Source organism: Bufo bufo, chromosome 6 (assembly GCF_905171765.1).
Source record: "Bufo bufo chromosome 6, aBufBuf1.1, whole genome shotgun sequence".
Taxonomy (NCBI): Eukaryota; Metazoa; Chordata; class Amphibia; order Anura; family Bufonidae; genus Bufo; species Bufo bufo.
The window spans coordinates 315,701,104-315,728,781 of record NC_053394.1 but is presented as its reverse complement, the minus strand read 5'-3'; the positions used below and the strand labels follow the sequence as shown (position 1 = coordinate 315,728,781).

Genomic DNA, 27,678 nt, shown 5'->3' with positions numbered 1-27,678 from the left:
TTATACTGCAGATTCCCACTAAAGATTTGCAGGATCTGACTACACGGAGTTTGTTTTTAAGGGCCGTTTACACGGGCCGAGAATCGTATAGATCATCGCTAACGAGCATTCATAGTAACGCTCGTTAGCGATTACCCGATAAATGAGCAGAACCCTTGTTGATCAGGTAATTGGATCGTTTGTGTGAACACAAAAATCCTCGTTTACCAACAGCGGATCGTGCTGTGTAAACACAATCTGCTGCCAGGAAACGAGTCAGTATGGGGAAGAGCGCTGGCATTAGCGAACGTTCCTCCCCATACTCTGGAGAAGATTTACATGCAGCGGTCTCTTCCACCAGTGAGCAGGAGATGTCGGGAAGGAACGCTTCCTTCCCACAATCTGCTGTTATAATCGTCCTGTGTAAAGGAACCTTTAGTCTAAAACCATAGAGTAACATAAGCCTGATAGGGACTGTATACACACAACAGTAGGATATTTTTAACCTGCTAGCAATCAAGCGCTGTACATGTACGGCAAAAGATTAAAGTTCTGGCTCCTGCAATCTAGCAGAAGAAGGTTGGGTCCCCAGCTGTCACTTTAGCGGTTTATTATTGCTTTTGCCCTCTCCTCTTATTGGTGCATAGTGCTCTGTGAGCGATATACCGCTCTCTCTATTGGACAGAGCAGAGCTGATGGGTCTTCACAGACTCTGATCTGCTTTGCCTATGTCAAATGCATTTACAGGGGCCTGTATTCCCCTGTACATGGGGCTTCCTTGGATGCCCCAGTTACAATAAAAAAGCACCAGTGTCCCCCAGAAATAAGTAAAAAAAAAAAACATAATGAATATATATAAAAAAATACAAATAAAAGAAAAAACCTACACCAACTGAAACAGTCGCCATTATTACTCTATTCATATGAAACTATACATATATATCCTATATAGGGAACTCAATTTAATTTATTTTGGTGTCAGTTTGAATATTTAAATAATTAAGGAGCTATAGTTGTGCAAAAAATGCTCTAAAACAATAATAAACAGCCCTAGGTGTCATGTATAAAACGTTGCAAAAATTATTTTGGTGGTCCAACAAATAAAAAAGTTTAAGACCGTTAACCCACCACAATCTGAATCATGACAAGTGTCTATCTCTATCATCTATGCCTTGGTCGAACCTGATGGACGTATGTCTTTTTTTTCAACCTTGTTGAAAGATGAATAAGCTGTCTCCCTGGCATCTCTGGATACGTTTTGTCTCCTGAACCAAGCAAGGCTCAAGTATGTTGGAAATTCTAAACATCCTCTGCTTCTTGAAGGGGTTGCCAGAGTTGGTTAAAAATATTGTCCAGTCTGCGTTTACTTGGCAGCGGTGATATGGCTATATATCTGTGTGACCACTACAGTCAATCATATAGCGCCGAGGCCAGTGATTGGTTGCAACAGTCACTTGTGCATATTGCCACTCACAACTGCAGCCAAGTAAGCACACACCAGCATGGCACTAGAGGGAATGGTTGGGGGATGAACTGGCAAATAATGCTTCTTTTATATTTGTCTTATCACATTTGCTCCCTTTTGGCAAAATTTAGGCATATCAGATTGTTGGCCAGTCCCTCCAAAATCAGTAGATTAGGCCAACTTTGATCTAATGTGTATTGCCAGCTCTAGAGTAGTGTTTCATGTGTCAGAACTGCAGTATGTGCTCTAGATGTGGCAGACTAACGTAATACATAGGATAGAATGTTAGTATGGTTAATAGAAGTACATCGAACCATAACTGTGGATTTGAAGGCATACTGCACATTTTTTAATCCGTAGCTTGCCCATTAGGTTCCAGAAATCTGCAGAGGAAGAGCTCTGTGAAAACCTAACAAGATTTTGGAGTTTTTGTCAATTATGCAGGGCACCCAGTAGCCCATTGTATACATGATACCTTTGCTGCTGTCTCCTTTTGCAAATCTACTTCTTTTACTTGATTACACATGCACCTAATGTTTTAATTTGCTTCAACATAAAATGCATTCTGAGAAAACCAGCTATGACACTTAAATGAGCACACACTCCAGAAATATCCATCATATATCTTTTATTCCATCAGGTTTTGTTGAACAGAATGCATTTGTAAAAATACATTGCTTTGTATTGTAACATACATGTAAAGGTATATGCATTTGTCACCATATGGCATTCTATGGAAAGATTACTAATTGCATTTTGACAAAATGTAGATTCAATCCGTATTAAAGTAACATGAGCAACAAGCAGACCACAGGGGCTAAATCTGATTAACACTTCCTCCATTCTTATCAATTATTTCTTACATTGTTCAACACATTTTATAAAATGCTGTAGTTTTAAGGGATTTTTTTAATCTGTTCCCACCTAATTAAATCACAGCTCATCTTGTCTGAACTATAGAAGATAATGTTAATTAAAGAGATTTTCCCACCATAAACATCACCTAGCCAAAGCATGTTGAAATCCCCACCATTCACTAGAACAACGGGCTCAATCTCCATTTCTCTTCAACAGCACAACCACTTCTGCTGGGTTGTTTCTGCAGAGTCTGTATGATGCAGAAGAACGAATGCTCAACCTCACCACAGTCATGAAGTAGTGGGAAAACCTTTTAAACTGACCAGGCTGCCATTGAAGACCAGAGAAGTCGTTGCAAGCGTTGTGGAAAGGATTACATGCCCAGTGAGCATCAGCCTTCCCTTTCAGAGTTGGCTGAGAATCACTGAATAAAACAGCCCACTAGACTCATAAGACCACAGTGATCAGGGGCTTCCATCAAACCATAAGGTCACAATCTGCTACTACTGACGACATGATGGTGTTTAAGCAGTATCATAGATCAAAACAGGCAACATAACAGATCCTAGGAAAAACCAGTCGATGCCCCTTGTTACGGTCCATTGCTCTATTACATAAAGTCCTTTTTTTATCCTTTTGAAGTTCTGGCTGGCAAAAAGAAATCCAGTTTAGAGAATTTCCTATAGATTGATGAATACATTGGCCCAGTCCATATTCTAAAGGCCTGCATACACTTTAGAGTATTGTCAAGCAAAATCCAGTGACAATATAATGTGTAACGGGCACTTTCATCTCTCCCTCGATTGATGATCTTTTTGTTCACCCAGGAGATAAGCTGCTACTAGGGATAAGTGAACTTTGTGTTTCAAGTTTGGCGTAAAAGGTTCGGGATATCTAAGAATTCCATTATGGATTCCTCTACCACGGACCATATAAGTTATGGTCCGTAGTAGCAGAATCCATAACGAAATTCTTAGATAACCCGAACCTTGTACGTCGAACTTGAAACACAAAGTTCGCCCAACACTAGCTGCTACCAGTGGTGTCAGGCAGCAGCTTTCTCCCTATTGAACTGAGCATTTATGGGGGAATCAGGAGAGAGAGCAGTTGTTTGGCCAACAGCTATTGAAGGTGTTTGAGCATCTTATGAAGAGTAGCGCTTTTCCTAAGGTGCCCATATGCTTAAAACTCCCATAGCAGGGATTTGCAACATTAGGCACTCCAGTTCCTGTAAAACTACAACTTCCAGCCCGCACACATGCTTGGCTTTTCTTGTAACTCACATAGAAGTAAAAGGAGGATACTGGGACTTGTAGTTTCATAACAGTTGTAGTGCCGGAGGCTGCTGATCCCTGTCCTCTAGACTGATTAATATATTGTTCCATATCCTAAGAAGGGCAGGTGCTCACTGACTGTTTTACAAATGCTCAACCCCAACAGTTGGCCTGATAACTGTCCAGTGTAACATGACCTTAAAGGGTTTGTGCCAAGATTAGAGGTTATCCCCTATCCACAGGATAGGAAATAACTAACTGTTCGCTGGGACCCCCACCAATCTTGAGAATGGGGTTTCCATTTTCCTCTCTTATGGAGCAGCAGGTTTGGCATGCACCCTGTTGCTCCATTCATGCTTTATACACCTGCCGGAAATAGCCGACCCCAGCAATTACTTATCCCTTATACTGTGGATAGTGGATGACTTCAAAACTTGGCACAACCCCTTTAAAGGCTATGGACACTTTTGACATTGCATTCTACTCATTTTGAGCTAAAAATCATTTCTGAAGTATGTCTTTATTAAATTTTTTAACAGTTTCCCTCTACAGCTTTCACTTTTAGTGCATCTGCAGATTTGCTTTCTGCTTCACAGTGAATCTGTCAATGAGCTGGAACTGTAGCCCTTATCAGTACTGTCCTAACAGCCTATAAAGACTCATTATAGCTAAATTCTTATTAGTTTGATAAGAATTTAGTTTAAATTAGTGTTTGAGCTGTCAGAAGTTCAGAGATAAGGGCTCTTTATTGTATTCCATTTCTCTCTTTTTCTTTATTGTATTCACTGACATTCTGCATTTGCCTGCAGATACTGAAAGTGAAAGCTGTAGAGGGAATCTGTTGAATTTTTTAAACATAAAGACCAATTAAAAATGTTTTAACCCCAAATGAGTAGAATGCAGTAATAAAAAATAAATAAAAAAATGCCCCCAGAGGTAAGAGTAGCCTTTATGATCCCATTGAATTAAAGGGAATGAATGTCACCATGAAAGTGCAATTTAGGATACAGGCAGCATGTTATAGAGCAGGAGGAGCTGAGCAGATTTATAATAGTTTTATGAAAATATTCAGTAAAACTTGTATTTCATTCTTTTAAATTCCTTCCCATTCTGGGCTTTAAAGTCTTATCAGTAATTAACAGCTATCTCTGTATAAACAGTCATAGCGGGAAGGCTATCAGTCACTGATTGGACCGTCTCCTGGACTTCAAAGCCTAGAATGAGCAGGAATTTAAATGAAAAATAAAATTACAAAGTATGCTGAATCGTTTTCCATCAGTCTGCTCAGCTCCTCCTGCTCTATAACGTGCTGCCTGTAGCTCAGTCACCATGTTCAACATGACAAGTTCCCTTAATAATGGTTTTATTTTTGATCTCTGAATGCTGTTTGCTTACTTATAATTTTATACTTTTGATACAACCTAATATATGTGCAGTACATTAGACCTAATAAATGATAAGCAAGTAAATATAATAGTCATTTCAGCGGCAAACTCTCAGGCCTCCCTGAACATGCACAAAACTGCATAAGGAATAGAGCGCCGTTTCCTCAGTATAATTGTATTCCATAAGCAGGTTCAGACGACGCGACTTAGGCGGTATTACTGTGGTTGAGTGATTGACTAGGACCACTTGCATCAAGAAGACATATTGTTGCATGTTTTTATGATACATTCAGTAGTAGGAGCCAGATGCCCCTGAAGCACTAAATGTTGGTGAGACCTCTGCCCATCATGAAAACCCACAGATGAGTTCTGTAGCTGCTTGGAACCAGTATTTTATTACGTCCAAGCTGGGCACCATAATATAAAAAAGAACACAATAAAAAAAAACATCAACCTTCAACTTGGATCAGGATTTTCTGAATGCTTTACCATTTCTTACCAGCAATCCAACATCACACACATTATGATTAGGTGACTACTGATCAACCTTCCTAAAACATCAGCTGATTGACAGATCCGAAGCTAAGGATAAATCCGTTATACATCTAAATAAAAAGTTTTTTTTTTTGCATACTTGTTTATAGTGTGAGATCTACAATACCACATCATCTCCTCTCCCCTTTATGTATAAAGCTATATTATTGTAATAGATAGGAGTTGACAAGTGTCATACTGAATGTATTGTCCTTGTTCTGGCAGTGTTGTTCACAAAGGTTTATGTCCGGTGCGGTCAGCAGCCATTGAGAAGTTCAGAGTGGTCAAGGGATGAAACAAAGACTTTCTGTGCACTGCAAAATAACCAAGTTCTACTATACACACTATGTGATGATAGGCAGGTTATTGCTGTTAAAGGGGTTGTCCAGGATTAGTAGGATCTATTTTTCCCCCTCCACAAAAACAGCACCACATTTCTTCATGGGCTGTGTCTGCTACTGTAGCTTGGGCCATTTAGACCGGGTTCACACAACCATTTAGCTTTCCGTTCTTCTGATCCATCAGAAGAACAGAAAAAAATGGATCCATTATTTTGAGCATTAGTTTGCACTAAAAATAAGTGATCTTTTTTTGAGAATCCGTTATGATCAGTTTATGCCACTTCTGTCAGAGATTACTTATTTTTGATTGGAGAAAAGGTACCGCATGCAGGACTTTTTCTCCCATCAAATATAACTGATCTCTGACGGAAGTGACACACTAACTGATGCCCAAAATAACGGATCAGTTGTTTTTTTTTGTGTTCTGATATATCAGAACAACGGAAAGCTAAACAGTGATGTGAACTCAGCCTTATTTCCATGAAGCTGAGCTGCAATGCCAGAGCCTATTTTATGATCGCAGACAACACTTTTAATTGTATAGCGTTCTGCTTACAGATGTTTCACATGGAGTGCCTATCTTCTGGAAGTGCAGTGTATGGCATTTTCTATTCATGAATCCCAATAAACACATTGCATCCTTTTTGTGCCACAGTAGTTGTGAAGCATACCACGATCTCCTCCGTCCACTCTCATATGACCCAAGGTTAAATCAGCAATGAGACCCCTGGGTTACATCAAATGTGTGACATATGGTTACATCCTAGTCAAAACCAAATGTCCAGTTAAGTAAGAAACAGCAATTGTACGGGGTCTTGAAAGGCTGTGTTTCCATACTACAGTATTTCATATTTTGTACTGTTTTTTAAGCCAAACCTATGATTATATCCCAAATTAGAAGAATGCATACCAAACAGCATTATTGGGCCCAGTCTAATTATTCTGCATGTTAAAAGAAGTTCTTGTTATAACCTGTTAGGATTGTTTAGAGGATGTCAGTGAATGAGATGGGTGAAAGTGTCTGAACCTTTTTATATACAGCAGCTTTTACAAAAATCAATTTTTGCCCATCATTTCTTGGAGAACAGCCTAAGGCTCCATTCACACGTCCGCAATTCATTTCGATGGGGCCGCACTATGTGCTGCCCAGATCCGAAATTGCGGATCCGCACTTCCACGTCGTTGCGGACAAGATTAGGCATTTTCTATTAAGTGCCGGCAATGTGCGGTCCGCGGAATGCACATTGCCGGTGTCCGTGTTTTGCGGATCCGCAAAACACACACGGACGTGTAAATGGACCCTTAGACATCTTACACTCCTCGCTTCTGTACATTAAACGAGGCACATTTTATTTAACATTTTTTAAGAGATCAGACACTTGTGAATAATTGACAGTTCAATATAAGATCAACATTGAAATGTGTGCTAACTGAAAGCCAGAGAAGATAGTATACACAAGATTCTTCATAAGTCATTGGATCACAGAAGTTGATTGATTTCCTACTATCTATGAAGCATATTTTAGGACCAATTATTCTAAAGGTTGATATTTCTTCCAGTGTAGAATTCAGACAGTTCTTCTATAGCAGTGTTCTTCAAGTTTTCTAAGCCAAGTACCCTCTACCCAGATAAATGACCTCCAAGGCTTTGATCATATATGGTGCTGTGACTAGTAGACAAACAGCATGAGGACAGTAAGAGAACCCTTAAGACCTCATGCACACAGCTACATTTTTCAGCTGTGTGCCATCCACATTTTTCCGGATACCACATGACTGAACCATTCATTTCTACGGGCCATGCACACATCAGGCTACTTTCACACTCGCGTTTGGTGCGGATCCATTCAGATAATACAACCGTCTGCATCCATTTGTATTATCTTTAACATAGCCAAGACGGATCCGTCTTGAACACCATTAAAAGTCAATGGAGGACGGATCCGTTTTCTATTGTGCCAGATTGTGTCATAGAAAACGGATCCGTCCCCATTGACTTACATTGTGTGTCAGAACGGATCCGTTTGACTCAGTTTCGTCAGACGGACACCAAAACGCTGCAAGCAGCGTTTTAGTGTCCGTCTCCAAAGCGGAATGGAGACTAAACTGATGCATTCTGAGCGGATCCTTTTCCATTCAGAATGCATTATCCGGTCCGTTTTGGGCCGCTTGTGAGAGCCCTGAACAGATCTCACAAACAGAAAGCGAAAACGCCAGTGTGAAAGTAGCCTCAGCGTTTTTTGCAGTTCAATTTTTACATTCTGCAAATTATAGAACATGCCCTTTTCTTTTTCATATTGGGGATGAGAAATAAATAGAAGCCACACAGAAGGTGTGCGTATTTTACAGACTGAAATACGGACACGGCCTTGGGCATGAGGCCGAACTGCTAAAAATCGGATGTTTACCCTCTGGGGTACACATACCACAGGCTCTAGAGCAGGAGTCTACAACCTACCTCCAGGACTCCAGCTGTTGTAAAACTACAATTCCCAGCATGCACACTTGCTCGGCTGTTCCTGGAACTCCCATAGAAGTAAATGGAGCATTCTGAGAGTTGTAGTTTCACAATAGCTGGAGTGCCAGAGGTTACCTTTACCTTTAGATAGTTGGTTCTAGATTATGCCTTTTACAGTTTAGTTAGTGAGTACTACATACTGTATGCTGTGGACGGAAGCACAAAAATTGTTTATTGTGAGGTGGGGCCCGCTACCCGTATTTCTTTAAAAATGGAAACTTTTCATAGTGGGATAGTTATGGAAAAGCATTATTCTCAGGAAATACTGTAATGAAGGCAGGTACCTTAGATGCTGGAAGATGAATGATATACTCACTCCTCAGAAGCCTGCTGTTCTCTGACTGCTCTACCAGATGATATTGTAACTCTCTCAGTCCGTTATTTATATTTTTTGTGGTCTGTCCTCACCCCATCCCCATCTTTCACAAAAATGAGCAGGACTAATAAGGTATTCCAGTGGCAAAGTTCCCAGACTTCACGTGAACAGATGGCTGCTGCTTCCTGGAGAATACTACCACAGTCAAGGCTATTCTGCCCTAGCCTCTTCTTCCTCAATTTGTGGAAGGGGCTGCTCCTTCCTCATAGAAGACTTTGGAGCGCTTGCAGTGTCTATAGCCTTTGGCTCATTGGTGAGGTAAGATCCTTTATATCGGTGAAAATAATGATAAACCAAAAACAAACAAGCAATCGCAAGGAGGAAGAGGAAAATCACCACAACTGGGTAAAAAGAGAAGAAAGAAAAAGAGTCTTAAAGAGGACCTGTCGGCTCTCACAGTACGTTTGTTGTAGTAATTACTTGTATTCCTTGTAATTTAACAATTCTGGAGCATCTTTCTCTTCATTGTCTTCCTAGAAGTTTATAAACAACTTGACAACTCTGTGTTTACTGGGCAGGGATATACACATTTGACAGGGTGAATGATAACCCCCAGTTGTCAATTTATTAGTATAGTTCTAAGAAATTGGAGGAATAGCACAATGCAGAGTTATAGAAAAAGATGCTCAACAAGTGTTATTTCATGGGGAAGACAAATATGAATTTTTAAAGAGGTTGTGTCACTTCAGAAAATAGCATTTATTATGTAGAAAAAGTTAATACAAGCCACTTAATATATTGAGATTGTCCATATTGCCTCCTCCGCTGGCTGGATTAATTTTTCCATCATATTATACATTGATTGTTTCCATGGTTACAGACCACCCTGCAATCCAGCAGCGGTGGCCGTGCTTGCACACTATAGGAAAAAGTGCCAGCCTCTCTGGTGGTCGAGACCGTAGGAACACAAATAGGCTGGTGCTTTTTCCTATGGTGTGGAAGCACAGCCACCGCTGCTGGATTGCAGGGTGGTCATAACCATGGAAACAATCAGTGTATAATGTGATGAAAAAATGACTCCAGCCAGTGAAGGAAGCAATATAGAAAATAACAACACATTAGTAAGTGGCTTGTATTAACTTTCTCTACATAATAAATGCTATTTGCTGAAGTGAGACAACCCCTTTAATATTCAAACTATTTCTGATAATAAAAGCTACACAAAAGTTATGTTTCTCCTGCTGTCCCTGATCAAATCTATTGATAGACTTGCTTTAATGAAAACCTTCAGTGTTTCCTTCCAGTACAATACACTTATCAGAGCTGGGTCTTATAACAAGCCCTGCATCGGTGCAATTATCACATGACCAAGTTTGATATTAATCTTCTGTAAGTAAACGATACAGGGTAGGTCCACATCACATTTTATGCCTCTGTTTGACGTATATGTTAGAAACAAAAACGCAGCACACCACGTTCTTGTCTCCTGCAAAGGCCGGTTAAAAATACGTATATTTTTTTTTACAATGGAACTGTATGGTGAACGGATGCCACGGAGGCATTCTGTTTCACACAGATGGGAAAAACGTGATGTGAACCCACCCTAAATATTTTAGAGCAAATAAAAATACCCATTTAAGAGATTAAGATATTATACTCACATGCAATTATTCCAGCAAGGCCATCGTCATGTACATGGGGAAATACTACAAGACAAAACATAGGAGTCAGACTACAAAGATCTAAATCCTGAGTGATGAAATCTAGCATTTTGCATATTTGACAAATGCCATTTCCATGACTAATTAAAGAGAACCTAGGAGCATGCTAATCAAACCACGGGCAGCATAAAATCCCAACATTCTCACTCGTTACAAATAGGGATAGGCGAATCGACTTCAGATGCTTCATCTGAAGTCGATTCGCATAAAAATTCGGTATCAAGATTTTTTACAGTAATAATTCACAAAGTTATCTACCCGAAGTCTCAGGAGACTTCGCTAAGTTATAACTTCGCCTCATCGGACCCAATACATTCTAATACTGTACGCAGCTCCCGCTCTATACAGTATTACAACAAAGTTTTATGCAAATCGACTTCGGATGAAGCATCCAAAGTCGATTCGCTCATCCCTAGTTACAAACAATGCTCTAATCTGCAATGCTGCATTTCAGAGAAACCAGGGGGACATAATTTGAGATTGTATGACTTAGTCTTAGAAAATACACCAGGGGGCTGCCTGGCATAGGATTAGACTTTTCTGTGATATTTCAAGTGCCTCAGTAAATGTAAATGTGCCATAATCCAGGTTTAATCCAAAATGTTGCAAAAAAATAAATAAATCGCAATCAGCATTTCGTGCAACAATTTTACACCAAAAACCTGATATCTGGTTTGATAAATTAGCCGGGAACAAGAAGAAGAGTAAGGGTACCTTCACACTTGCATTGTTTTTTATTCCGGCAGGCAGTTCCGTTGCCTGAACTACCTGCCTAATCAGGCAAACTGTATGCAAACGCATGTCATTTTTTCTGACTGATCAGGCATTTTTCAGACTGATCAGGATCCTGATCAGTCTGAAAAATGCCTGATCAGTCAGAAAAATGCATTGCAATACCGGATCCGTTTTTCCGGTGTCATCAGGCAAAACGGATCGGGTATTTATTTTTTTCTCATTTTTAAAGGTCTGCGCATGCGCAGACCGGAAGGACGGATCCGGCATTCCGGTATTTTGAATGCCGGATCCGGCACTAATACATTCCTATGGAAAAAAATGCCAGATCCGGCATTCAGGCAAGTCTTCAGTTTTTTTCACCGGAGAGAAAAACGTAGCATGCTACGGTTTTCTCTTTTGCCTGATCAGTCAAAATGACTGAACTGAAGACATCCTGATGCATCCTGAACGGATTGCTCTCCATTCAGAATGCATGTGGATATGCCTGATCAGTTATTTTCCGGTATAGAGCCCCTAGGACGGAACTCTATGCCGGAAAAGAAAAACGCTAATGTGAAAGTACCCTTACAGGGAGCAGATCCCCTCAGGATACTCGCCTTCAAGACCAGCTGGCTTGACCAGGTGTCTCCATATATACAAATCATGAGAGACCTGTCAATCCAGCTCAGCATTTTAAGTGAAGCATAATTGTCACCAAGAAACCTGCAGTTTTTATGCAGGTTTGCGCAGCATGAAGCTCCTGACAGGTTCCCTTTAAGGCCCCTTTCACACAAGCGAGTTTGCCGCAATGCGTGATGTGAACGCGTAGCACCCGCACTGAATCCTGACCCATTAATTTCACGCATCAGTTCTGCGTTGCGTGAAAAACACATGTTCTATATTCTGCGTTAATCACGCAGCCCTGGCCCCATAGAAGTGAATGGGGCTTCAGTGAAAAACGCATTGCATCTGCAAGCAAGTGCGAATACAATGCGTTTTTCACTGATGGTTGCTAAGAGATGTTGTTTGTAAACCTTCAGTTTTTTATCATGCGAGTGAAAAACACATTAAAACGGATTGCACTCGTGCGGAAAAAAATGAACAACTGAACGCAATTGCAGGCAAAACTGACTGAACTTGCTTGCAAAATGGTGCGAGTTTCACTGAACGCATCCGGACCTAATCCGTCACGCTTGTGTGAAAGAGGCCTAAAGGGGTTGTGCACGTATTGGGGGCAGGTCTGCCCTTCCTCCTGGGCAGACCAGCGAAGAGAGGCATAATTGCCAGCTTTACGACACTGGCTCCTTGCCTTTCCGGCCTCCACTGTTCCACTTGGGTCCCTGGATGTAAAGTTCTGGTTTGACGCCACTGCTTCCAGTCATTGGCTGCAGCGGTGACCGTGCATCATTTGTCATGACGCAAGAAAAGCTGGTCACCTTTGCAGCCAACAAATGGCTGCAGTGACGTCAAAACAGAAGTTTACAACCAGGGACCTGAGCAGAGCAGTAGAGGGTGCAGAAGTCGGGAAGCAGGTCATTCCGGGGGATGAGGGGGGGGGGGGGGGTGCCAAACATTCCTCCCCCAAAATGTGCACACAACCTTTTTAAGAAGTAACATTAAAACCAGTACATGGCAATAGTCAATTTTGAGTAACATAGTTGTCCCTCACCTGCACCCATATACCATGGGTCCAGTTCGTATGGTATGTGGTACACCTTCAGAGGCATGGCTCCACAGTTAGACTCCACCAGATTTCCCTTTACTGTGATCAGTGCTGCAGCTCTAGAGGACCGGAAAATGTCTCGTATTGGAGTGATGTTGTTGAAACGTACATCTGCTAGGCATCCTATAAAGCCTGGTGTGTTAAAGTTCTGCACATCCGAATCTATTGTTCCAGTCTCTACAAACATACCAAAACAAAAATATAATCAATGGCAAGAACTTGAGGACCCAGGGGCCTTCTTCTTATGATATGACATACAGATTTATGTATGTCATAAAAAGAGATCATGGGCTACTGCCAAATGGTATCATCTGTGCCCCACTGCCAGAAGCCACGGACCGTAGTAGTAGTAGTACGAGTATATTGTGTCTATAATACGGATTTGTGCTTCAGTGTCCTTGCATTGCACAAATCATCTCGCCATCTACTAGTGGTATAGGGGAGGGAGAGAACATAACATTTAGTTTCTTCATTTTTATGATTCTAGTGTATGTGCTGGATAAAATAATGGAGGTATTCACTGCGGTACACTAATTTCATTAAGTAAAAAACATAGGGCGTCATTTATTAACCAGAAATATGCTGGATACTGCGCATTTTCTACGCCTGGTTTAGACGTAGAAAAAGGTCTAAATGTAAGATAATTAGGAAGCTGTCTTACATTTAGAAGCAGCATTGGATCTGCCGAAGTTATGTAGAGGCCTGCGCCTCTTCCGCAGATCCACAGCCAGCTAAAGGGAATATTAAGAACGGCATCTAAAACGCAGGTCTTAATAAATGACCCCCATAGTTTTTGTAACTATACAAAATTCCACATAAAAAAACATGCCAAAAAGATTGTGTGAACGGGCCCTAATTGTGCACATTGTGATGTGCGTTTGAGATATACATCTGGAGCCTTTCCCGCTATGTATGCCAGTGTGCTCCATAACTTTCATGGTTTTAACACATAGCAAAAGCGTCCTGGTCAATATACCATTTATTTGTAATTTTGCAGAGAATTTTAATTCTCCTACCTGCACTGGAAATTGATCAGCCTCTGAAGGCCGACATACAAGAACTTGCTTAAACAGCCTTGATAGGGGCCTATCAAAACCATACTATGATCTATTGATTGTTTTACCCCACACATTGGGAGATGTGCTGCCAACTAGATTGGTTGGGTGTTTAGATGGACTGATTATTTGCCGAACAAAAATTCCTATGTATTCATGTAAGCAAACTTGCCTGTACATATCAGTAAGATTTTAAAGATGAAAACTCACCAACAACCCTTCCAAGATAAATAGCTTTTGGAGAATCAAACTTGGGATCTTCCCACAACAAGAACTGTTTCTGTACAACATCATAATAGTCCACCTATAAGAAGAATTAGTGCCAAAACCTGTCAATACAGAAATTAGGTGAAAACTGTCTGATTGGATATTGCACTGGTTATTGGGACCCTCCACCAACGTGCATAATTCTTTCAAAGCTTGGAAGTCCACTGTGTGGTCCTATTCCTTCTATTACTGTGGATACCGTGATGGCTGTCAATTATTGGACTGCCAACTGAACTCCTAAACACGGAATAAATAGATATTTAAAGGCTATGTACACCTTTGGGAGGCAATTTTTGTTTATGATTGCATTTTACTCATTTTTGGCTAACAATCATATTTTCAATTGACCTTTAGTAAAAATATTGAGCCATTCTGTCACAAATGGTTAACTGTTTTTATAACTGTGTGACTGGTACTTTCACTTTGTGGCGGTCATCTAATAAACTCTCTCTCGAAACTGCTGAAAGGTCATAAACACTTATTTAAGCCACATTCTTATCAGTAAGAGAAGAACTGAGCTATAATGAGTGTTTATAATGTCAGAGAGCAGATATAAGGAGCCCGTCTACTCCCTAGATGACGGAAAAGACAGAAAATCCACAGGCTGCAACCACATCTTGTCAGCTCTGTACAGAAAAAAAGATTCCATATTTTTAATAAAGACCAATTGAAAAAGTGATTTTTAGCTCAAAATAAGTACAATGCAATAATAAAAATAATTGTCCCCAAAGGTGTACATAGCCTTTAAATAAATAAAATGCAAGTTATACTGAATCTTTTCCTACAAAACTATACCTGCAGATTGGAATTTATTTTCTATGTCCCAGGTTCACTTTAAGCTGGATTTTTTTTTTAAATAACAATAATTATAAAATAGAGTGAAAAGTGAATGCAGAAAGAAGAAAACCTGTATAAACAGTGTAGTTTACATTAACGACTACCTTCAAACAAGTATATGATACAATGAGATTTTAAAAACAGCTAATTAACCCTTTCCTGACACTGCGATTTTCAGTTTTTGCATTTTCGTTTTTCGCTCCCTACGTTCCCAGAGCCATAACTTTTTTATTTTTCTGTTCACTTAGGGCTTGTTTTTTGCGGGACAAGTTGTACTTTCTAATGACACCATTTAATATTGCATAGGATACAGTGGGCAGCGGGGGGAAAAATCCAAATGGAGCGGAATGGAAAAAAATAAGAAATTATTTTTTTTACGTTCACTATGCAGTAAAACTGACTTGTGCTCTTCATTCTCCAGGTCAGTATGAATCCGGTGATCCCACATATGTATAGTTTTTCTTGCGTTTTAATACTGAAAAAAAATTACTTACAAATATTTTTTCATTCTGACCCCCATAACTTTTTTCACCAGATGAAATAACTTTTTTATATTTTAATAGTATGGGTGTTTTTGCATGCGGCAATGCCCATGTTGTTATTTTTTTTATTGTTTATTTTTATTTTGGGGAAAGGGGGGGGTGATTTGATATATTTTTATATATACAGTGGATATAAAGAGTCTACACACCCCTGTTAAAATGTCAGGTTTCTGTGATGTAAAAAAATTAGACAAAGCTAAATCATTTAAGAACTTTTTCCACCTTTAATGTGACCTATAAACTGTACAACTAAGGCTACTTTCACACTAGTGTCGGGGCTCCGCTTGTGAGCTCCGTTTGAAGGGTCTCACAAGCGGCCCCGAACGCATCCGTCCAGCTACAATGCATTCTGAAGTGATGCGGATCCGCTCAGAATGCATCAGTCTGGCAGCGTTCAGCCTCCGCCTCTGGCCGTGCGGAGGCAAACGGATCCGTCCAGACTTACAATGTAAGTCAATGGGGACGGATCCGTTTGAAGATGACACAATATGGCTCAATTTTCAAACGGATCCGTCCCCCATTGACTTTCAATGTAAAGTCTGGACGGATCCGTCTGAACAACTTTCAGACTTAGAATTTTTTCTAAACTATAATGCAGACGGATCCGTTCTGAACGGATCCAAACATCTGCATTATAGGAGAGGATCCGTCTGTGCAGACACCAGACGGATCCTCTCTGAACGCTAGTGTGAAAGTAGCCTAAATTGAAAAACAAACTAAAATCTTTTAGGTAGAGGGAAGAAACCATATGAAAATAAAATAATATGGTTGCATAGGTGTGCACACCCTTAAACTAATACTTTGTTGAAGCACCTTTTGATTTTATTACAGCACTCAGTCTTTTTAGGTATGAGTCTATCAGCATGGCACATTTTGACTTGGCAAGATTTGCCCACTCTTCTTTGCAAAAACACTCCAAATCTGTCAGATTGCGAGGACATCTCCTGTGCACAGCCCTCGTCAGATCACCCCACAGATTTTCAATCGGATTCAGGTCTGAGCTCTGGCTGGGCCATTCCATAACTTTAATCTTCTTCTGGTGAAGCCATTCCTTTTGGATTTGGATGTATGATTTGGGTCGTTGTCATGCTGAAAGATGAAGTTCCTCTTCATGTTCAGCTTTCTAGCTGAAGGCTGAAGGTTTTGTGCCAATATTGACTGGTATTTGGAACTGTTCATAATTCCCTCTAGCTTAACTAAGGCCCCAGTTCCAGCTTAAGAAAAGCAGCCCCAAAGCATGATGCTGCCACCGCCATGCTTCACTGTGGGTATGGTGTTCTTTTCATGATGTGCAGTGTTGTTTTTGCGCCAAACATATCTTTTGGAATTATGGCCAAAATGTTCAACCTTGGTTTCATCAGACCATAACACCTTTTCCCATGCTTTTGGGAGACTTCAGATGTGTTTTTGCAAAATGTAGCCTGGCTTGGATGTTTTTCTTCGTAAGAAAAGGCTTTTGTCTTGCCACTCTACCCCATAGAGATCCGATCAGAAGAAAACCATCTGGCCTTCAGGAAGAAGCTGAAGACCCACCTCTTCTGAAGGCACAGGCGGTCAAGGGCTGCAAAAGCGCCTTGAGGCGATTTAGTTCGCAATTGTTGCGCTATATAAGTTACTCATTCATTCATAGCGCAGACATATGAAGAATACGGGAGATTGTTGTCACATGTACCACACAGCCAGTACTTGCCAGATATTGCTGCAGCTCCTTTAATGTTGCTGTAGGCCACTTGGTAGCCTCCCAGACCAGTTTTCTTCTCGTCTTTTCATCAATTTTGGAGAGACGTCCAGTTCTTGGTAATGTCACTGTTGTGCCATATTTTCTCCACTTGATGATGACTGTCTTCACTGTGTTCCATGGTATATCTAATGCCTTGGAAATTCTTTTGTACCCTTCTCCTGACTGATACCTTTTAACAATGCGATCCCTCTTATGCTTTGGAAGCTCTCTGTGGACCATGGCTTTTGCTGTGGGATGTGACTAAGAAAATTTCAGGAAAGACCAACTAGAGCAGCTGAACTTTATTTGGGGTTAATCAGAGGCACTTTAAATGATGGCAGGTGTATGCTGACTATTTAACATGATTTTGAATGTGATTGCTCAATTCTGAACACAGCTACATCCCCAGTTATAAGAGGGTGTGCACACTTATGCAACCACATTATTTGTTTGTTTGTTTTTTCTTCCCTCCAACTAAAAGATTTCAGTTTGTTTTTCAATTGAGTGGTACAGTTTATAGGTCACATTAAAGGTGGAAAAAGTTATGAAATGATTTATCTTTGTCTAATTTTTTTACATCACAGAAACCTGACATTTTAACAGGGATGTGTAGACTTTTTATATCCACTGTATATATTTTTTAAAACTTTTTTTTTACTTTTTTTTTTTTTACTTTTTGTTAGGTCCCCAAGTTGACCACAACTTGCAATCATCAGAATAATGGAATTTGCTCCATTATTCTGTACAGACATTGCTATATCCCAGTTCAGTGCTGCCACCTGCTGGCCTGAACTGGGATTTACTAATAATGAGCCTGGAAGCCTAGTACAGGCTCTGGCCCATTATTAGAACAGGACACTTTTCCCGATCTCCACCGGCATCTGAGGGGTTAATTGTCCATGGTCGGACATTAGCTGCGGGTGTCTGCTGTATGAAACAGTAGGCACCCGGCGGCTAAGGCGCTTGCTCCATTCCAGAGCAGGTGCAATGTTTAAAGACCTGACATCCTCCATACATGTTCGGCGGATGTCGGGAAGGGGTTAAAAAGCAGACCCTATATTCACAAATGGATCCTTCCAAAAATACATCAGTGTCTTTGCACAGGTCTACACACACACACACCTTTATAAAAATTGTGGGAATATGAGTTTTGATATAAAGTAATTTGTGAAAAATAATGTCAGACCCTCCCTAAGTGTAGCATTTCCACAATTTAAGGAATTCAGCTATGATTGGCATTCTCCAACCTTTTCTGATCACGTGGACAAAGCTTCTGTGCCGACACAATGTTATTGCAGTAATACTACTGGTGTTTGCAGGAACGTACTGGGGGTGCGCCAACAGTCAAAGCTTTAGCTCAGTGACAAAACAGCATGCCACCTACTGTATGTAACAGACACAAGTTTTCAGGTAAAATGATTGCAGTCGTTTTACAGTGTGATGCCCTCTCTTGAGCAAAATTATGTTCTCCTATCTGCAAATTGCATCACTTCCAGTCTATGTGACCCCGGAGTCTTGTCAAATCTAACTGCTGTGGTAACTGCCAATAATTCAGAAAGGGCCTTAAAGAGAACAAGGTAAGTTGACCCCATGGTCCTGCTCTAAGTTAAGAGGGTGGGTGCTTGAACATAAGGCCTAAAGGGGTTCTCCAATATATAACATCTGATCAGCGGGGGTCTGACATCCCATACCTCACCTATCAGCAGTTCCCGAGTAGCGTGGTGCCAGAACATACACAGCTCTGTCCACCTCTAGTGTTACTGAATTGCAATGGGTGCATGCATTTCTTAATGTTGCTCCACTAAAAAAATAGAACTAGAGACAATCATATTCAGCCCTGTTCACATCTGCATTAAGCCATTTCAGTCAGGAGTTCCAGCATTTTGTTGCAGACACTGGTCTTATTTTGCCATAAAAAATACCGAACCCAGACGGACTCTATAATTATGTACTCCAGACATTCAGAATTAATCAGGATTGTTTGAAAACATCTACCATAGCTTCATGGCTCGTTATAAATTGTAGAAACTAGTATTAAAGGGGTTATCTGGGTCTATAAAAAAAAAATATATATATCACTACAGTGGCTTATAATATGACCGACTAAGGCTAACTGAGTACCTTCAAACATGTTTTGATCAAGCTGAGCTTTACTCATTTCTCCCATGCAGCCTCCACTTCCTGCTCTATCTCATCCTAGCTGTGGGAGTGTCAGTTGTGATCAAGCAGCTCTTCTCAGCATCCACCCACTGTCCCTCCCAGCAGTGCTGTTCCACACCCCCTACTCTTCTTTCTCTTGTTCCTCCCAACCCACTGAACTCAGCACAATGGCTTTTCGCAGTACACATATAACATCATTATTCACAGCCTAGTACTCCAGGAAGCATGCTCAGTTTGTTTTTATGTACAAGACTGTACACTTCCTTATTTCCACTCTCTCTAGACTATTTTTTTTTTCACCTCCTCCTCCAACACACAACACACAGTCCTATGTAAATAAAATCATTCCCTCCCTCCATCCTCCTTCACTGCAGTCCCATATAAATAAAATCACTCCTTCCCTCCAGCCTCCTCAAATGTATAGTCTCATGTAAAACAAATCACTCTCTCCCTTCAGCCTCCTCCAACGCACAGTCCCATGTAAAAAAAAATCTCTCCCTTCAGCCTCCTCTAACGCACAGTCCCATGTAAAAAAAAAATCTCTCCTTTCAGCCTCCTCCAACGCACAGTCCCATGTAAATAAAATTGCTCCCTTCCTCCAGCCTCCTCCAACTCAGTCCCATGTAAATAAAATCACTCCTTCCCTCCAGCCTCCTCGAAACACACAGTCCCATGTAAAAAAATTAAAATTCTTCCGTCAGCCTCCTTCAACGCACAGTCCCATGTAAAAAAAAAAATCTTTCCCTTCTGGCTCCTCCAACGCACAGTCCCATGTAAAAAAAAAAGCACTCTCCCTTCGGACTCCTCTAACATACAGTCCCATGCAAATAATATCACTCGCCAGCCACCTCCAACATACAGTCCCATATAAATCACATCTCCACTCCATCCCCATCTTACAGTCCCATGTACATAACATCTTCCCCCCACCCCCATCATACAGTCCCATCTCCCTCCTAGCCCCCATCATACAGTTCCATGTACCTCACAGCACCCTCCCAGCTTCCATCATACAGACCCATGTACATCACATCTCCCCCCCAGCCCCCATCATACAGTTCCATGTACATTACATCTCCCTCCCAGCCTCCATCATACAGTCCCATGTACAGTCGTGGCCAAAATGACACTACCAGAGCTTTGAGACGTTCTCACAGCTCTGTTTCTCCACCCCTGTGATGATGTCACTACCAGAGCTTGGAGGAGTTCTCACTGCTCTGTTTCTCCGCCCCTGGGATGAGGTCATTACTTTCTGTTTCCTTCCTCCCAGCTGTTCCTCCTATGTTTGATTTCTCTGCCTTTAAATCATCCCTCCTCCTTTTGTAGAGTGTGGATTATATTTCTCATTTGAGTTGTAGCTCTTGCTTGAGTATCTTCACTTGTATGCTATCATTTCACTGGACCTGTGTTCTGCTGCAGCAAGTACTCCGGATATTGCCACCTGTCTTTGGATCCGTCTTCTCTGCTGCTGCAGCTCCTTCAGCTAAGTGTGCAGACATTGTAGTGTATCTGTTTGTTTTCTGACCGGATCCGAGGCGACCACGGTTCCCTCCATATACTGAGCAGGGCACCGGTGGCCGTGCCCCTTCCACTATTTTAGGAGTTACAGTGGTCATCAGTCTTAGGTACGTGGGCATGCCTCGTTCCACCATTAGGATCCGGGTATGTGCTTAGCAGCATAGGGAGAACTTTGAGGGTCTGACAGGGGTCACCCTTTATCCTCCCTAGTTTGGGTCCGGTCAGTGGCTCTATTTTCTGTGTATGCTCTAGTTGCTCACATACAGCCGTGACATTATAATCCACCAAAACCGTCTTTTTTGACATGGATCCGCTTTCTGGCCTGGTTGACCGCATGCAGGGTCTTTCTTTGGAGGTAGCGGATCTCCGTCAATCTATGACTCAGCTTCAAGCATTGGGCTCTGCTCCGGCCCATGGAGTCTGTTGCGAGCCAAAGGTCTCACTTCCGGAAACGTTCTCCGGGGGCAATGAGAATTTTGTTCGCTTCAGAGAGGCATGCAAACTCCATTTTTGCTTGTGTCCCCATTTCTCTGGTAATGAAGAGCAGAGGGTGAGGATTGCCATCTCCCTGCTCAGGGGTAATGCTCAGACTTGGGCTTTTTCGCTACCATCAGGGGATCCCTCCCTTCGATCCGTGGAAAGATTTTTTGTGGCCCTGGGGCAGATATATGATGACCCGGATCGTGTTGCGCTGGCCGAATCTAACTTACGTTTTTTATGCCAGAACAAACTGTCTGCGGAGCTTTATTGTTCTGAATTTCGGAGATGGGCAGCTGATTCAGGTTGGAATGATGCTGCACTCCGGAGTCAGTTCTGTCATGGTCTCTCAGAGAGATTGAAAGATGTGTTTGCTTTCCATGAGAGACCAACGTCCTTAGAGTCTGCCATGTCATTCGCGGTATGCCTTGACAGGCGTCTAAGAGAAAGAAACGAGACCTCTCTGTCCAGCCATTGTCAGGCTAGGGGCAGTGGTGCACACTCATCCAGTGTGCAAGGGCCTCATCCTGTCTCGGTCCCCTCTGAGGAGGAGCCCATGCAGCTAGGTCGACTTGCCCCTGATAAAAGAGGATTTAGTCCTCAGAGTATGGTGTGTTTTTGTTGTGGGGGCATAGGTCATTTGGCAAATGTTTGTCCGTCTAGGAGATTCTTGAACTGTACTAAGAGCGATAATAAGAGAAAAACCTCAAAAGGTAAATCATCAAACTCTGCTTCATCTGCTACTTTGGGCAAAGTTGATGTAGGAATTGATGCTTTTCCTCTGACCTGCAGTTCCCGTTTTCTCCTGTCTGCCAGGGTGGCGCTAGAGAGCAAAGTCATTTCTTGTGAGATTTTTGTCGATAGTGGAGCGGCCGTCAATCTTATTGACACTCAATTTGTAGCCATGCATGGTTTTCAGGTTTGTACATTAGAAAAGGATATACCTGTTTTTGCTATTGACTCTGCTCCACTCTCACAGAGATCTCTGAAGGGCATTGTTCACAATATCCGGTTGGCTGTGGGTGACACTCATGTGGAGGATATATCTTGTTTTGTCCTTAACGGATTGCCTTCTCCTCTAGTTTGGGGTTACCCTGGCTCACTAGACATAACCCCACTATTGATTGGCAAGGAAGGCAAATAAATGAGTGGAATGACTTCTGTAGAGAGAATTGTCTCACAGCGACTTTTGCAGAGGTGTCTACTAAAACTGTGCCATCATTTCTCTCTGATTTCTCGGACGTGTTTTCCGAGAGCGGTGTTCAGGAGCTACCTCCTCACCGGGAGTTTGACTGTCCCATTAACCTCATTCCCGGCGCCAAGCTGCCAAAAGCACGCCTATACAATCTCTCACAACCGGAAAGAATCGCAATGCGAACCTATATCTCCGAGAGTCTCGATAAGGGGCATATTCGTCCCTCAAAATCGCCTGTTGCCGCTGTTTTTTTTTTTGTTAAAAAGAAAGATGGCTCTCTGAGACCTTGCCTAGATTTTAGGGAGCTGAACCGTATCACGATTCGCGATCCCTATCCCCTTCCTCTGATCCCGGACCTCTTCAACCAAATTGTTGGGGCCAAGGTTTTTTCCAAATTGGATTTGAGAGGCGCGTACAACCTGGTCAGGGTCAGAGAGGGGGATGAATGGAAAACGGCCTTTAATACCCCCTAACGGGCATTTCGAGAATCTCGTTATGCCTTTCGGCCTGATGAATGCTCCGGCCGTCTTTCAGCATTTTGTTAACAGTATTTTCTACCATTTAATGGGGAAATTTGTATTGGTGTATCTTGATGATATTTTGATTTTTTCCCCTGATGTTCAGACCCATCAGGATCATCTTTTTCAGGTTCTGCAGATTCTGCGGGAAAATAAATTGTACGCCAAGCTGGAGAAATGTATTTTTATGGTATCAGAGATTCAATTTCTGGGTTTTCTCCTCTCTGCTTCTGGTTTTCGCATGGATCCGGAGAAGGTCCGTGCTGTACTTGAGTGGGAGCTTCCTGAGAATCAGAAGGCATTGATGCGCTTTCTGGGTTTTGCGAACTATTACAGAAAGTTCATTTTGAATTATTCCTCTGTTGTCAAACCCCTCACTGACATGACAAAAAAGGGGGCAGATTTTTCCTCTTGGTCGGAGGAGGCGCTTGCAGCTTTTTCTAAGATTAAAGAGAGTTTTGCGTCTGCTCCCGTCTTGGTGCATCCCGATGTTTCCTTACCTTTTATTGTTGAGGTGGATGCTTCCGAGGTGGGTGTGGGTGCGGTTTTGTCCCAGGGCCCTTCTCCTGCCAAATGGCGACCCTGTGCCTTTTTCTCTAAAAAACTCTCCCCGGCAGAGAAAAACTATGATGTGGGAGATAGGGAGTTGTTGGCCATCAAGTTGGCTTTCGAGGAATGGCGCAATTGGTTGGAGGGGGCCAGGCACCCTATCACCGTTTTTACCGACCATAAGAATCTGGCATACTTGGAGTCGGCCAGGCGTATGAATCCGAGACAGGCCAGATGGTCTCTGTTCTTCTCCAGATTCAATTTTGTCGTTACATTCCGCCCTGGGATCAAAAATGTGAAGGCTGATGCTCCCTCTCGCTGTTTTCCGGGAGGAGGAAACTCAGAGGACCCGGGTCCCATTTTGGCGGAGGGGGTAGTTGTTTCTGCTCTATATTCTGATTTGGAGGCCGAGGTCCAGGCTGCCCAGACTGAGGCACCTGCCCGTTGTCCTTCTGGGAAGTTGTTTGTGCCTCCTGAGCTACGTCACAAACTCTTCAAGGAGCATCATGATACTGTTCTTGCTGGTCACCCCGGGAGTAGAGCCACGGTAGATCTCATTGCTCGGAGATTTTGGTGGCCGGCTCTTCGTAAGTCGGTGGAGGGTTTTGTGGCTGCTTGTGAGACGTGCGCTCGCGCTAAGGTCCCTCGTTCACGGCCTTCAGGTTCCCTTCTCCCGTTACCCATACCGTCTCGTCCTTGGACACACCTGTCCATGGACTTTATCACGGATCTTCCTCGTTCCTCAGGGAAGTCGGTGATCCTGGTGGTGGTGGACCGTTTTAGCAAGATGGCTCATTTCGTACCTTTCCCTGGTTTACCCAATGCTAAAACGTTGGCGCAAGCTTTTGTCGACCATATTGTTAAATTGCATGGCATTCCCTCTGATATTGTTTCCGATAGAGGCACTTAGTTTGTGTCCAGATTCTGGAAGGCTTTCTGTTCTCGCCTGAGGGTTCGGCTGTCCTTCTCTTCTGCTTTTCACCCGCAGTCAAATGGTCAGACTGAGCGCCTCAATCAGAATCTGGAGACATATTTGCGCTGTTTTGTGGCAGAGAACCAGGAGGATTGGTGTTCATTTCTCCCTCTTGCTGAGTTTGCTCTGAACAACAGTCGTCAGGAATCTTCTGATAAGTCACCATTCTTTGGTGCATATGGGTTCCATCCGCAGTTTGGGACATTCTCGGGAGGGGCTCCTTCTGGTTTACCTGAGGAGAGATTTTCCTCGTCTTTGTCTACCATTTGGCAAAAGATTCAGAGTAATCTTAGAAAGATGAGTGAGAAGTATAAGCGTGTGGCTGATAAGAGACGTGTGCCTGGTCCAGACCTGAATGTGGGTGATCTGGTGTGGTTGTCTACAAGAAATATTAAACTGAAGGTTCCCTCCTGGAAATTGGGTCCCAAGTTTATTGGGCCTTATAAAATCTTGTCAGTCATCAATCCTGTTGCCTTCCGTCTTGATCTTCCACGGGTTTGGAAGATGCATAATGTATTTCACAGATCTCTCTTAAAACCATATGTCCAGCCCACGGTACCCTCCTCTTTGCCTCCTCCTCCGATTTTGGTTGATGGCAATCTGGAGTTTGAGGTTTCCAGAATTGTGGACTCTCGCATTGTCCGCGGTTCTCTTCAGTACCTCGTTCATTGGAAGGGTTATGGTCCTGAGGAGAGGATGTGGGTTCCGGTGTCGGACATTAAAGCCACTCGCCTCATCAGGGCATTTCATAGGGCTCATCCTGAGAAGGTGGGTCCTGGGTGTCCGGAGTCCACCCGTAGAGGGGGGGGTACTGTCACTACCAAAGCTTTGAGACGTTCTCACAGCTCTGTTTCTCCACCCCTGTGATGATGTCACTACCAGAGCTTGGAGGAGTTCTCACTGCTCTGTTTCTCCGCTCCTGGGATAAGGTCATTACTTTCTGTTTCCTTCCTCCCAGCTGTTCCTCCTATGTTTGATTTCTCTGCCTTTAAATCACCCCTCCTCCTTTTGTAGAGTGTGGATTATATTTCTCATTTGAGTTGTAGCTCTTGCTTGAGTATCTTCACTTGTATGCTATCATTTCACTGGACCTGTGTTCTGCTGCAGCAAGTACTCTGGATATTGCCACCTGTCTTTGGATCCGTCTTCTCTGCTGCTGCAGCTCCTTCAGCTAAGTGTGCAGACATTGTAGTGTATCTGTTTGTTTTCTGACCGGATCCGAGGCGACCACGGTTCCCTCCATATACTGAGCAGGGCACCGGTGGCCGTGCCCCTTCCACTATTGTAGGGGTTACAGTGGTCATCAGTCTTAGGTACGTGGGCATGCCTCGTTCCACCATTAGGATCCGGGTATGTGCTTAGCAGCATAGGGAGAGCTTTGAGGGTCTGACAGGGGTCACCCTTTATCCTCCCTAGTTTGGGTCCTGTCAGTGGCTCTATTTTCTGTGTATGCTCTAGTTGCTCACATACAGCCGTGACACAAAAGTTTTGAGAATGACAAAAATATTAGTTTTCACAAAGTTTGCTGCTAAACTGCTTTTAGATCATTGTTTCAATTGTTTATGTGATGTAGTAAAATATAATTACACGCACTTCATACGTTTCAAAGGCTTTTATCGACAATTACATAACATTTATGCAAAGAGTCAGTATTTGTAGTGTTGGCCCTTCTTTTTCAGGACCTCTGCAATTCGACTGGGCATGCTCTCAATCAACTTCTGGGCCAATTCCTGACTGATAGTAACCCATTCTTTCATAATCACTTCTTGGAGTTTGTCAGAATTAGTGGGTTTTTGTTTACCCGCCCGCCTCTCGAGGATTGACCACAAGTTCTCAATGGGATTAAGATCTGGGGAGTTTCTAGGCCATGGACCCAAAATGTCAACGTTTTGGTCCCCGAGCCACTTAGTTATCACTTTTGCCTTATGGCACGGTGCTCCATCGTGCTGGAAAATGCATTGTTCTTCACCAAACTGTTGTTTGATTGTTGGAAGAAGTTGCTGTTGGAGGGTGTTTTGGTACCATTCTTTAGTCATGGCTGTGTTTTTGGGCAAAATTGTGAGTGAGCCCACTCCCTTGGATGAGAAGCAACCCCACACATGAATGGTCTCAGGATGCTTTACTGTTGGCATGACACAGGACTGATGGTAGCGCTCACCTTTTCTTCTCCGGACAAGCCTTTTTCCAGATGCCCCAAACAATCGGAAAGAGGCTTCATCAGAGAATATGACTTTGCCCCAGTCCTCAGCAGTCCATTCACCATACTTTCTGCAGAAGATCAATCTGTCCCTGATGTTTTTTTTGGCGAGAAGTGGCTTCTTTGCTGCCCTTCTTGACACCAGGCCATCTTCCAAAAGTCTTCGCCTCACTGTGCGTGCAGATGCGCTCACACCTGCCTGCTGCCATTCCTGAGCAAGCTCTGCACTGGTGGCACTCTGATCCCGCAGCTGAATCCTCTTTAGGAGACGATCCTGGCGCTTGCTGGACTTTCTTGGACGCCCTGAAGCCTTCTTAACAAGAATTGAACCTCTTTCCATGAAGTTCTTGATGATCCTATAAATTGTTGATTGAGGTGCAATCTTAGTAGCCAATATATCTATGCCTGTGAAGCCATTTTTATGCAACGCAATGATGGCTGCACGCGTTTCTTTGCAGGTCACCATGGTTAACAATGGAAGAACAATGATTTCAAGCATCACCCTCCTTTTAACATGTCAAGTCTGCCATTTTAACCCAATCAGCCTGACATAATGATCTCCAGCCTTGTGCTCGTCAACATTCTCACCTGAGTTAACAAGACGATTACTGAAATGATCTCAGCAGGTCCTTTAATGACAGCAATGAAATGCAGTGGAAAGGTTTTTTTGGGATTAAGTTAATTTTCATGGCAAAGAAGGACTATGCAATTCATCTGATCACTCTTCATAACATTCTGGAGTATATGCAAATTGCTATTATAAAAACTTAAGCAGCAACTTTTCCAATTTCCAATATTTATGTAAGTCTCAAAACTTTTGGCCACAACTGTACATCACATCT

The 27,678-nt window shown here is 42.5% G+C and overlaps 1 protein-coding gene across 1 annotated transcript in view; it reads right to left on the bottom strand.

Moving 5' to 3' along the window:
• Positions 1 to 8,000: 8,000 nt before the first annotated feature.
• CNTNAP1 (contactin associated protein 1) overlaps positions 8,001 to 27,678 on the bottom strand; it is a 126,250-nt gene continuing 106,572 nt past the window's right edge. The window contains exons 21-24 of the mRNA XM_040437639.1: positions 14,094 to 14,187; positions 12,775 to 13,005; positions 10,332 to 10,376; positions 8,001 to 9,071 (exon numbers count right to left, since the gene is read on the bottom strand). Of these exons, the coding sequence (XP_040293573.1) occupies positions 8,881 to 9,071; positions 10,332 to 10,376; positions 12,775 to 13,005; positions 14,094 to 14,187 (561 nt within the window). The 3' untranslated portion in view covers positions 8,001 to 8,880. The remainder of the gene's footprint in view (positions 9,072 to 10,331; positions 10,377 to 12,774; positions 13,006 to 14,093; positions 14,188 to 27,678) is intronic.